Source organism: Coregonus clupeaformis, chromosome 17 (genome assembly GCF_020615455.1).
Source record: "Coregonus clupeaformis isolate EN_2021a chromosome 17, ASM2061545v1, whole genome shotgun sequence".
Classification (NCBI taxonomy): Eukaryota; Metazoa; Chordata; class Actinopteri; order Salmoniformes; family Salmonidae; genus Coregonus; species Coregonus clupeaformis.
Window position 1 is genome coordinate 39,856,821 of NC_059208.1, and position 12,412 is coordinate 39,869,232.

The 12,412-nt window shown below is 43.5% G+C and overlaps 1 protein-coding gene across 2 annotated transcripts; it reads left to right on the forward strand.

Moving 5' to 3' along the window:
• The first annotated feature begins 2,077 nt into the window (after positions 1-2,077).
• On the forward strand, positions 2,078-6,051 carry LOC121586354 (casein kinase II subunit beta). 2 transcript variants are annotated; one of them, XM_041902971.2, is made up of 7 exons: positions 2,078-2,210; positions 2,714-2,801; positions 3,099-3,201; positions 3,571-3,686; positions 3,825-3,900; positions 4,223-4,412; positions 4,648-6,051. In XM_041902971.2, the coding sequence occupies exons 2-7, from the start codon at positions 2,730-2,732 to the stop codon at positions 4,736-4,738; spliced, it is 648 nt and encodes a 215-aa protein (XP_041758905.1). In that variant the 5' UTR covers positions 2,078-2,210; positions 2,714-2,729; the 3' UTR covers positions 4,739-6,051. The 2 variants fall into 2 exon arrangements, with proteins under 2 accessions (XP_041758905.1, XP_041758907.1); XM_041902973.1 differs by lacking the exon at positions 2,078-2,210 and adding an exon at positions 2,382-2,404.
• The last annotated feature ends 6,361 nt before the right edge of the window (positions 6,052-12,412 follow it).

The following is a 12,412-nucleotide window of genomic DNA, read 5'->3' on the forward strand; positions in this document are numbered from 1 at the left end:
ACACCACTGAATTTCCAAATACATTTGCAAGGTATAATACTGTTCTCCAAGAGTGTTACTGGGAATACATGGGTTTAGAACTTTTGATGTACACTGACAGATGTATCACACGACTCACAAAATGGCACACAGCTTGTTCTGAAAATTTGATGGGGGCGGGGGGTGGCATCCAAGTTGAAATAGATACAATTATAACTTTTTTTTATTTATTTTTATCTGCATACATTTTTCACTCCTTGTAAGTTGGGGTTTGTTTCTTTACTGACAGCCACCATTTTAAGATTGGCTTTGGGATGTTTTGAGTAGGGCGTTTGAGTGTGCATGCATTTTCTGGTGTCTGTATAATAAAAATAAATTTGGGGGAGGTAATGTGGATGGCAAACACTTTTGCCTTGTTTACCCACACTTAGTTTTAATAACTATATTAAGACAATTCTACAGTTTTCTTTCTTATACATTTACGTATATACATTCGTGTGTGTGTGTGTGTGTGTGTGTGTGTGTGTGTGTGTGTGTGTATATATGTTTATCCAAATGAAGTACATAATCAGTTCTTTGGGTATATTGACATTTTTGCCATACACTAAGGCAGTCAAAATGAAGTGGGTACATTTGATGTTTCACTGACTTCTACTAAGCATTACCACATCCATGGGTGCAGCTTGCCTTGCCTGTGAAAACAACATTGGTAGCCATACACTTAACACAGGCTTATATGAGCCCTGCATCCTTCCTTAACTCTTACTGTTGATGTGCTCATATTGTATGTATCCATGTTTAAAGAAAACAATAGTGTATTCTTGAAAACCTCAACGATTGTACTATATTTACAGCATTACCAAGGTACCTGGAGTGGTTAAAACTGTTCTATAATTTATGGTTTATTAATGGAACCGTAACATACCAATATATACATGTGTATATATCAGTTTTTGTCTACCCCAACTTACATTCCCACAAACAAATATTGCCATTTTTTAAGTTCAAGGGAGCAATGTACAAGCAGAGAAGTGTCTTATAATAATACAATTACAGAGAATAAACGTTTGTTTTAATGGAAAATCTGGTTTTGTCCGAGTTTATTATGAATTGCCCCCATGTGAAGAAGTGGACACTCAAATAATTAAATCTAGATTAATTTCAGCACCTGGGCAATGGTAGGTGGTTCTCTGCACTGATATGTATGTACATCATGGTCTTGCAGATTGATGATCATTGTATGGAGGATAGGAACTTGCAATTTATTTGATTGGGAAATACTGCTCAGCTATGGATGGATGCTCGCTGGATAGAGCGCTTAGCTGTTAACTAAGAGTCTGTAGGCTTGAGGCCTTCCCACCTAGAAAGGAATACCTGGGATAGGATAAAGTAATCTTTAAACCCCCCCCTTACCCCACCCCCCAATTTTTTTTTTAAATAAATAAAAAACATTGTAAAGTGGTTATCCCACTGGCTATAAGGTGAATGCACCAATTTGTAAGTCGCTCTGGATAAGAGCGTCTGCTAAATGACGTACATGTAAATGTAAAGGCTTTAGCTTAATTAATGTGTATGGGTTGCATTCAGAAGATGTGGGATAGAAGTCTTAACAAGGGCTGGGAGATTTTCACTGCCGTTTAGAGCTTTGAAGGTTCTTGGTCTTAGTGCTATCCTAAGACCTTGACTGGCTACTGCAAGCCTTATAAAATCAATGCCTCCCCTACAGAACTTGGCCACCTTTGTTACAGCATGATTCATGAAGGACCCAAAAACATGAGGAACCATATTCTTTGTGTCCACAGTAGGCATATAATCTGTAGAAAGTCATTACAAGCAGACAAGGAAATATCAAATGTATCTCTGTCTTGCTCTGGACTGCCCTAACTGATGGCGTACCAGAGAAGCTTGAGAAAGACTGGTCTATATAAGAGGCAGTTATATTTCTGTTCCCACCCTACATTTTATACTGGACAATATATTAAAATCATAACACAATAAAACCTCAGTTTTTTCTGCCTTTCTCTTAATAACTTTGTTAAAAATATATTGTTGTTAAAGGACTTAAAAACTACAGTACCCATAGACGTGCCTGAATGTGTAGGTCATCAATTTGCCTACAACGAAAACCCCTACCTCTGCAGCGGTTAAGTGGGAGGTGGTGTCCATTTTATTTACAACACTAAATATTACGTTTCTCATATTTTACTGGCGTAAAAATCATTAAAGAGGGGGTAAGTTACCTGAATTACTACATGTATTCATATGAGATATGATATAACTAAGAGGACTTGCGACTGAAAACGGATCAAATTTCATGCGGCCTAGTTTGGACGATGCGCCATATTGAATTTCCATCTGGCTTTAGCTGCTAGCTAAGGAGGTAGCTAGCTATCATTTTCTGCTGGTCATTTAGCATAACTCTTGGGTACGTTACTAACTAAGATTGTTGATGTAACATAGGTATTTTCATGGGTAATATACTTATTCGTACACTTCCAATGATTTAGCTAGCTAGCTAACGTTAACTACACATATTTGCGCGATAGCCCTAGTTAACTAGGTAAGCCTCCTACAGTTAACATTTTCTAGTTACCTAGCTAATTGCTCTTATGGTTTTGATATAATTATGTTTGTCTTATTTTATTGTTGATAGCTACCTATGATATTTGAGTGTTGCTGAACTATCAACCGCCGTTTTCACATGACTGAATGCCTTTGTGTTCAATGGCTTTAGCCTTTAGTTTCCCGAGATGAGCAGTTCAGAGGAAGTGTCATGGATCTCCTGGTTCTGTGGACTGAGGGGAAACGAGTTTTTCTGTGAGGTCAGTATCTTACAGCTCCCAGGGCAATGTAGCCAAACTCATTGACCAAAAAGTGAATGTAAGCTAAGATGGGTGGCCAATCCTTTATCCTGGGTGAGCAAGGTTTTTGCTTCAGCCCTATACACCTGATTCAGCTAACCAAGGACCTGATGGGCAGGTGGTGAGTTGAGTAGGGCTCGAGCAAAATCCTGTTATTCACAGCCACCCCTCACTACACAAACTCACCTTCAAGCATGAATATGTCTGATATTTGTTGCTAACTTCTGTCACCCCTTCTGTCCTCTCCTGCATTGGCAGGTGGATGAGGACTACATCCAGGACAAGTTCAACCTGACTGGGCTCAATGAGCAGGTTCCCCACTACCGCCAGGCCCTGGACATGATCTTGGACCTAGAACCAGGTCAGCCCAACTCCAGAACCATCTCTACTGCACTCGGAAGTACAGAACATCCCACACAATTTAGATCAGAATACAAATATTATGGTTGCATCACCTCAGTGTTAAAGTTGTGTACGCACACTAAATTGCCTCAGTGGTCACTAACCCTGATGAGTTATAGTGTGTGGCAGGCGTTTGTTCTAGCACAGCACTAAAACACCTGATTCAATATTTTTGGGTTGCCGTATTAGATGCCGATATCTTTAGCATGTGTAAAGATGTCACAGTTATGTACACAAATATGCTTTTGTGAGTAATCTTTTAATCAGAACATATGAGTGGCCTCTTCCCTGCTCTTATAATCTCTTCCCTCCTCTCTCTGTTCCACAGATGAGGAGCTGGAGGACAACCCCAACCAGAGTGACCTCATAGAGCAGGCAGCAGAGATGCTCTACGGGCTGATCCACGCACGATACATCCTCACCAACAGGGGCATCGCTCAGATGGTACAGCAACTACCCTTCTCTGTTTCCAATGTTTGTTGAAAGGCTGCATATCACATGTATGCAGCATGTCGATTGTATGCAGCATTTCTACAGAAATGTTTTTCATGTTCTCCATTGATCTCAATCTCTCTTTCTCAGTTGGAGAAGTATCAACAGGGGGACTTTGGCTACTGCCCCCGCGTCTATTGTGAGAACCAGCCCATGCTACCCATTGGTGAGTGTGTGTCTGTGTCTTGTTTCAACCATAATAATTGACTGTATAAGACTTGAGGGTTGTTTTGGGTATCCAGCCACATTGCTTTCCTAACCCAAACTATGCAACTCAGATCCTCCGTGTACAGTACTGTATCGCAGAATCCTCTGTAATTTTATTATATTTTTTATAGAAGATTTGAATGTATTACGATCCATGTCAGATCTCGTTTCCAAGAGACGCCTGGATGAATACAGTAGTGTGTCCTCGAGCATTTCATAATAACTTCAGACCAGTAACGTGTCTAAACTCTCCCCCTCTCTGTCCCCCTATCCCTCCCTAGGTCTGTCAGATATCCCAGGCGAGGCTATGGTGAAGCTGTACTGCCCTAAGTGTATGGACGTGTACACGCCCAAGTCCTCCCGGCACCATCACACGGACGGGGCCTACTTTGGCACTGGATTCCCCCACATGCTCTTCATGGTGCACCCCGAGTACAGGCCCAAGAGGCCCGCCAACCAGTTTGTGCCGAGGTCAGTACCACTGTGTTACCCTAAAATAGGGTTGTGCGTTTGTCATTCCCACGTAACTCACTGAAAGCAAGTCCTAGATCAATTTCTACTCATAGCAGATCATTTCCTAAAAAATTTCAGGTACATACCAGAGGAAACGGTCATGTAAAAATAAGTGCTACCATAATAGAATCTCTTCATAGACCCCTATCACGCACTCATCAAGATCTAATGAATTCTCATGTCCTCACAACAGGCTTTATGGATTCAAGATCCACCCCATGGCCTACCAGCTTCAGCTGCAAGCAGCCTCCAGCTTCAAGAGCCCTGTCAAAGCCATCCGCTAAAGCCCAGAGAGAGAAAGAGGGGAAGAAAGGGAGAGAAGAGGATGATTATGAGAGGACGGGTCATCTACACAAAGCTCCATACAGATGCCTCCTCCCCGTCCTGCAGACTTTATTATTTGGTTTAGGTTAGGACGATTGAGAACAATGTGTAAAAAATTAAGTGTGAGCGAGACAAAAACACACCGCTTCGATCCCAAACCCTCACACACACACACACACACACCTACACCTACACATGTACACATACACTTAGGATTTCATGCATCTATGTTACCAAACTCACCAGTGCCAAAACAGAAAAGGGGGAGGGGAAGAAAGTCCATGGATGTTATTGGATTTGACTCTACTATTTCCTTTTGTGATATTAGCCCATTTTGCCCCTATGAACTCTCAACGTTCTGTTGTTTTCTGTCCTGTCTTTGGCACAGTTTGGTAAAGGGTCGTGGTAGACCATCACCACTGGTTGAATAACAATCCCTGCTCTACCCCCATATGTATGTACACTGGCTGGCTCTCACAGATACTGCTTGGTTGATGATAAGGACTAAATCTGTCACTAAGGGTGTTGCCATTTCACCTGCTTCTGTAAACTATTGTTTTACCAAGGCACTCACTCAGGCTTGTATCAGTCTTTTATTGAGTGACACTTACTTAAGCCACTGTGTCAAGGCGGTCATTCACAATAGTGTTCTGTCAAATTTCTCTTAAACTAAGAAACGCACAGGCGCTGTGATTTGTGGTTTACAGGAAGTGCACGTCTAGGACATATTAGAGCTTTGAATTTGTACATGTACGACGTAGGATAGACAAGAATAAACCTGAAATGAATTAAATGTTCTAGAATGGCCCAGAAAAGACATAACAACACACCTGCTGTCTCTGTGTGTCACCCAAAATAACAGTCCTGTTTGTGCTGGTACAGCACGGTGAGAATGTCGGCTCTGTCACTGTCACGTGTTGCTGGGCTAGTATCACTGCAACAGGACACATCTCTCTCCACAACTGTACTGACTTGACTGGTGTCCCTCCACATATTATAGTATAATTATTTATGTAAAATATAGCGACAGAAAATCAGCTTCTATTTGGGGAGGTTTTTTGTTTGTGATGCAGTAGGGGTTTCATCACCCTACTGCACATGTACTTTTGAGTCCTTGTGGCAAAAAGTAGAATGCTTGATATATGTTTTGATTTCAGAACAATAAGGATGGATTTGTCAAGATTATAATTAATGTATGTCTGTGTGTTTTTTTGCAACCGTGGAAGAGTGACCAGGATTCAGAATTCTCAATAAACATTCTCTTTTTATACAATTGTGTTTGGTTTATGTATAAATTAGATACTTATTTCTCCATAGTCACCATGAAATGGTTATAAAAAAAATCCCTCAGGTATGGGACTATCTCCCTCTGAATCTTTTATAGCTGCCCTGCTAGTCAGCAGTTCTGTGAGCATTTTGAGAATTAAGAAAATTTACCTTTTCTAATCTTCTCATTGATTTCCTGTCAGATACTTGAAATATTGTACCAAACCCCTGAGGTACAGCTGTTCTTTTGCCACATGGTGTCAATGATGAGCTGGATAATAAGTGTAGACCATTTTGGCATGTCTATCTGTCTGATCTGTGATTGTTTACGATACATTGTGAAGGCAATAGTCACAAAGGGCTTATATCTGATGCGCAATACTTTATTTGTGTGTGTTTGTCTGTCTGGTGGTGTGTGTGAAAGAGAGCATGCATGTGCATACGGGCGAGCAAGCACATGCTCTGAGGTGTGTATGACTAACAGCTATAAATCCAACCTCAATTCTATTCTAAGGGCTTACTTTGTTGTGTGTCTTAATTCCTGGCAATGTGGTGCGTTACATGTTTGAGACACTTCATACATGGCTTATACATTTATGGGAAGTTATACAATTTCCATAGAGATAGATTGAACACTCATCTTTGTATCTGTGCCATTATAGTGTCTGTGACAGCATGGGAAGCGCTATTGAGGCAATCTCCATTTTGAAGTAGTACATTTTCCTCTTCACGATTTGCTGATCCCTCCTAATGACCCGGTTGGATATGACTCCAATAGGGTCACCAGGAGGGATCAGCCAATGAAGTTGGAAGTCCCACCCAGTTGACTACATTAAAATGGTGGAAGCCCTGGAAAACTAAAGGCATAGAAACCGTAAACGACTTGGTAACAGGAAATACATTTATTTCCATGACAGAATTAAAAAGCAATTTTGGACTGACCAATGTAGATATTTTCAAATACATGCAACTTAAGAGACAAAATTCACAAATTCTACAGTACAACGGCAGAGTCATGTCTTAAGTGTAAAACTAATAATGACTCAATCATCCATGCTTTCTGGGAATGTTATAAAGTCCAAAAGTTATGGGCGGAGCTAGAAAGTTGGCTGTCAGAAGTATTACAATGTAAACATACTTTTAATCCATCTGCATATTTCAAAACATGGCATATGGGGATGTACCAAGTTTGCTAGCTGAATAAACTAAGTTAGAGTCTATTCCTAGAAAACATTGAACCGCTGTAGTTTACAACAATTATAATTTCTAAAGTGGAAGTTGGGAGAGTTATATTTGAGTGTTTCAGTGAAACGTAAGTGAGGGAGGCCCCGCTCTCTCGCTTTCCCAGATGTTTAGTTCATTTCATTCCGATCTCCTTTGCATTATTGTAGCCTTTTTCTGTAGCCTGTCAACTATGTGTCTGTCTATCCCTGTTCTCTCCTCTCTGCACAGGCCATACAAACGCTTCACACCGCGTGGCTGCTGCCACTATAATCTGGTGGTCCCTGCGCGCACAACCCACGTGGAGTTCCAGGTCTCCGGCAGCCTCTGGAACTGCCATTCTGCGGCCAACAAGGCAGAGTTCATCTCAGCCTATGCTACCCTCCAGTCCCTCGACTTCTTGGCGCTGACGGAAACATGGATTATCACAGAAAACACTGCTACTCCTACTCCTACTGCTCTTTTCTCGTCTGACCATGTGTTCTCGCATACCCAGAGAACATCTGGTCAGCGCGGCGGTGGCACAGGAATCCTCATCTCTCCCAAGTGGACATTCTCTCTTTTTCCCCTGACCCATCTGTCTATCTCCTCATTTGAATTCCATGCTGTCACAGTCAATAGCCCATTCAAGCTTAACATCCTTGTCATTTATCGCCCTCCAGGTTCCCTTGGAGAGTTCATCAATGAGCTTGACGCCTTGATAAGTTCCTTTCCTGAAGATGGCTCACCCCTCACAGTTCTGGGTGACTTTAACCTCCCTACGTCTGCCTTTGACTCATTTCTCTCTGCCTCCTTCTTTCCACTCCTTTCCTCTTTTGACCTCACCCTCTCACCGTCCCCCCCCTACTCACAAGGCAGGCAATACGCTTGACCTCATCTTTACTAGATGCTGTTCTTCTACTAATCTCACTGCAATTCCCCTCCAAGTCTCCGACCACTACTTTGTATCCTTTTCTCTCTCGCTCTCCTCCAACAATACTCACTCTGCCCCTACTCAGATGGTAATGTGCCGTCGCAATCTTCGCTCTCTCTCTCCCGCTACTCTCTCCTCTTCCATCCTATCATCTCTTCCCTCTGCTAAATCCTTCTCCCTCCGATCTCCTGATTCTGCCTCCTCAACCCTCCTCTCTTTCTGCATCTTTTGACTCTCCATGTCCCCTATCCTCCCGGCCAGCTCGGTCCTCCCCTCCTGCTCCGTGGCTTGACGACTCATTGCGAGCTCACAGAAGAGGGCTCCGGGCAGCCGAGCGGAAATCGAGGAAAACTAGACTCCCTGCGGACCTGTCATCTTTTCACTCCCTCCTCTCTACATTATCTTCCTCTGTTTCCGCTGCTAAAGCCACTTTCTACCACTCCAAATTTCAAGCCTCTGCCTCTAACCCTAGGAAGCTCTTTGCCACCTTCTCCTCCCTGCTGAATCCTCCTCCTCCTCCCCCTCCCTCCTCCCTCTCTGTGGATGACTTTGTCAACCATTTTGAAAAGAAGGTTGAAGACATCCGATCCTCATTTATTAAGTCAAATGACACTGCTGGTCCTGCTCACACTGCCCTACCCTATGCTTTGACTTCTTTCTCCCCTCTCTCTCCAGATGAAATCTTGCGGCTTGTGACGGCCGGCCGCCCAACAACCTGCCCGCTTGACCCTATCCCCTCCTCTCTTCTCCAGACCATTTCCAGAGACATTCTCCCTTACCTCACCTCGCTCATCAACTCATCGTTGACCGCTGGCCATGTCCCTTCCATCTTCAAGAGAGCGAGAGTTGCACCCCTCCTCAAAAAACCTACACTCGATCCCTCCGATGTCAACAACTACAGACCAGTATCCCTTCTTTCTTTTCTCTCCAAAACTCTTGAGCGTGCCGTCTCTAGCCAACTCTCCTGCTATCTCTCTCAGAATGACCTTCTTGATCCAAACCAGTCAGGTTTCAAGACTGGTCATTCAATTGAGACTGCTCTTCTCTGTGTCACGGAGGCTCTCCGCACTGCTAAAGCTAACTCTCTCTCCCCTGCTCTTATCCTTCTAGACCTATCCGTTGCCTTTAATACTGTGAACCATCAGATCCTCCTCTCCACCCTCTCCGAGTTGGGCATCTCCGGCGCTGCTCACGCTTGGATTGCGTCCTACCTGACCGGTCGCTCCTACCAGGTGCCGTGGCGAGAATCTGTCTCCGCACCACGTGCTCTCACCACTGGTGTCCCCCAGGGCTCAGTTCTAGGCCCTCTCCTATTCTTGCTATACACCAAGTCACTTGGCTCTGTCATATCCTCACATGGTCTCTCCTATCATTGCTACGCAGATGACACACAATTCATTTCCTCCTTTCCCCCTTCTGATAACCAGGAGGCGAATCGCATCTATGCATGTCTGGCAGACATATCAGTGTGGATGTCGGATCACCACCTCAAGCTGAACCTCGGCAAGACGGAGCTGCTCTTCCTCCCGGGGAAGGACTGCCCGCTCCATGATCTCGCCATCACGGTTGACAACTCCATTGTGTCCTCCTCCCAGAGTGCAAAGAACCTTTGCGTGACCCTGGACAACACCCTGTCGTTCTCCGCTAACATCAAAGCGGTGACCCGATCCTGCAGGTTCATGCTCTACAACATTCGCAGAGTACGACCCTACCTTACACAGAAAGCGGCACAGGTCCTAATCCAGGCACTTGTCATCTCCTTCTGGATTACTGCAACTCGCTGTTGGCTGGGCTCCCTGCCTGTGCCATTAAACCCCTACAACTTATCCAGAACGCTGCAGCCCGTCTGGTGTTCAACCTTCCCAAGTTCTCTGATGTCACCCCGCTCCTCCGCACACTCCACTGGCTTCCAGTTGAGGCTCGCATCTACTACAAGACCATGGTGCTTGCCTACGGAGCTGTGAGGGGAACGGCACCTCCTTACCTTCAGGCTCTGATCAGACCCTACACCCAAACGAGGGCACTACGTTCATCCACCTCTGGCCTGCTAGCTCCCGTACCTCTACGGAAGCACAGTTCCCGCTCAGCCCAGTCAAAGCTATTCGCTGCTCTGTCACCGCAATGGTGGAACAAGCTCCCCCACGACGCCAGGACAGCGGAGTCACTGACCACCTTCCGGAGACACTTGAAACCCTACCTCTTTAAGGAATACCTGGAATAGTATAAAGTTATCCTTCTTCCCCCACCCCCTATATAAAAAAAAGGTGGTTGTCCCACTGGCTATCATAAGTTGAATGCACCAATTTGTAAGTCGCTCTGGATAAGAGCGTCTGCTAAATGATGTAAATGTAATACCCAATGGGGCTGGACAATTCTCTTCTCATCACTCACATTGTCACGCCCTGACTCAGGGGACGCTTAAATGTTGAGTCAGGGTGTGTATATTCATTGTTGTGCGTTTTCAATGGGTGTTATTCTGGTATGTATATATCTATGTTGGCCGGTGTGGTTCCCAATCAGAGGCAGCTGTCGCTCGTTGTCTCTGATTGGGGATCATACTTAGGCAGCCTATTGGCACTAGTGGGTTGTGGGATCTTGTTCCGCGTAAGGTATGTTGTGTGTGCTACCTTGGACTTCACGTTTCGTATCGTTTATTGTTTTGTCGTTGTGTTTATTTGGTTTAATAAACATGTACGTATATCACGCTGCGCCTTGGTCTGACCCGTTCTTCAACGAACGTGACACACGTTGAAAAAATGTATACTAAAAACGTGGCAATCAATTAATCAACCATCGTTAACACAATGTAAAGATCTAATAATTTATTATTAAAATATTGAAATACATGGGCGACAGAAAAACAAATTGGTACAATTTAATGCCATGTAGCAAACAATAATGCAGGCACTAAGGATGGGGGTGTGAGCATGCGGGTCTGGACAGAGGAGATGTAGTCCTTGTTTGTGTGCTTCTGTAAGTTGTTGTTCATATGTGTATGTTAGTATTTGGTGCAATTTGTTTGTAAATAGAATGGTGGGAGCCCACAATGGCGCTGCCCATGTTAATATGGCCTTTTGGCCACTAGAGGCCTCTATTGGAGGGGACGAGAAGGCCGACACTCCAGCCTTTGGGAATCTAGCTCTGCGCTCCAGTCAAATTGGGCATGCTCCACTCCTCGCTCCGCTCCAGCTCCGTTCCGCTCACATAATCTGCACAGGTGTGAACTGGAGCATGATAGGTTATTTATTAAGCTGACAGTCCCCGAAATCTGGCGCTATAATTACTTTAAAAAATATGTACATGTTTACTTAACTTATTTTATTGATTTCCCACCGTTTTATAAGTTAGAAGACAGCCATCCAGCGACCATGTAAATGCCCTCCGTCGAATAAACGTGTATTTGCCTCCTCCTGGTGGTTGGCTGCATCATTACATCCATTTATATCACTTCACTGCAATGTTAGCTCAAAGGGCCCTTAGAAAAACATTTATCCAGCTCAACTGCTTCACGGCACAGACATGGCAAAGCAATCACTGAATTTGTCTCGAGCAGGCGCATGTAAATACATAACATTCATAGCTCAACGATAAAGAATGCGACCTACACACTTCCTTAAACATAAAATAACTAAAGAAGTACATTTGTGTGGAAGTCAAACATTTGTTTTACGTCGGAGGCAGACACATTGCATATGCTCAGAACGACAAAATCGAGCCCTTTACACAGCCCTTCTCCCCTTGTCTATAGGAGGGACGTTTAGATGTTCCTAAAGCAGATTATAACTATATATGGCCATATTATAAAGTATGAAAAGGCTTATTCATTCACAAAAATCATATCATCATATTTGTTTGTTTTATTATAATTTTATTGCGTATTAGATTATATGAGTCCATTGAGAATTGTTTCAGCAATACAGTATTTTATTGTAGCTTAGATATTTTTATGCCACAGGTTACATTCAGTCAAAACTGCTAGCCTAATTGTAACTTCAGGTAACCTCAATTCAGACAAGCAATACAGCAGTCTTTTCCTACCTTGCCAGAAAGTGTGTTTGAAGACTTAGACTGTTAGTTGGCCATGATCATAAACAGAGTATCAGAAACTGTTGATGGGGGCACATATTTCTGTTATATTTTATTTTCTAAGGTTGAAAACAAAATACTCAGGTTGGTCCCCAGTTACAACCACAGATGCCAAGTCTTTGTCTGTGAAACAAATGAAAAAATAACC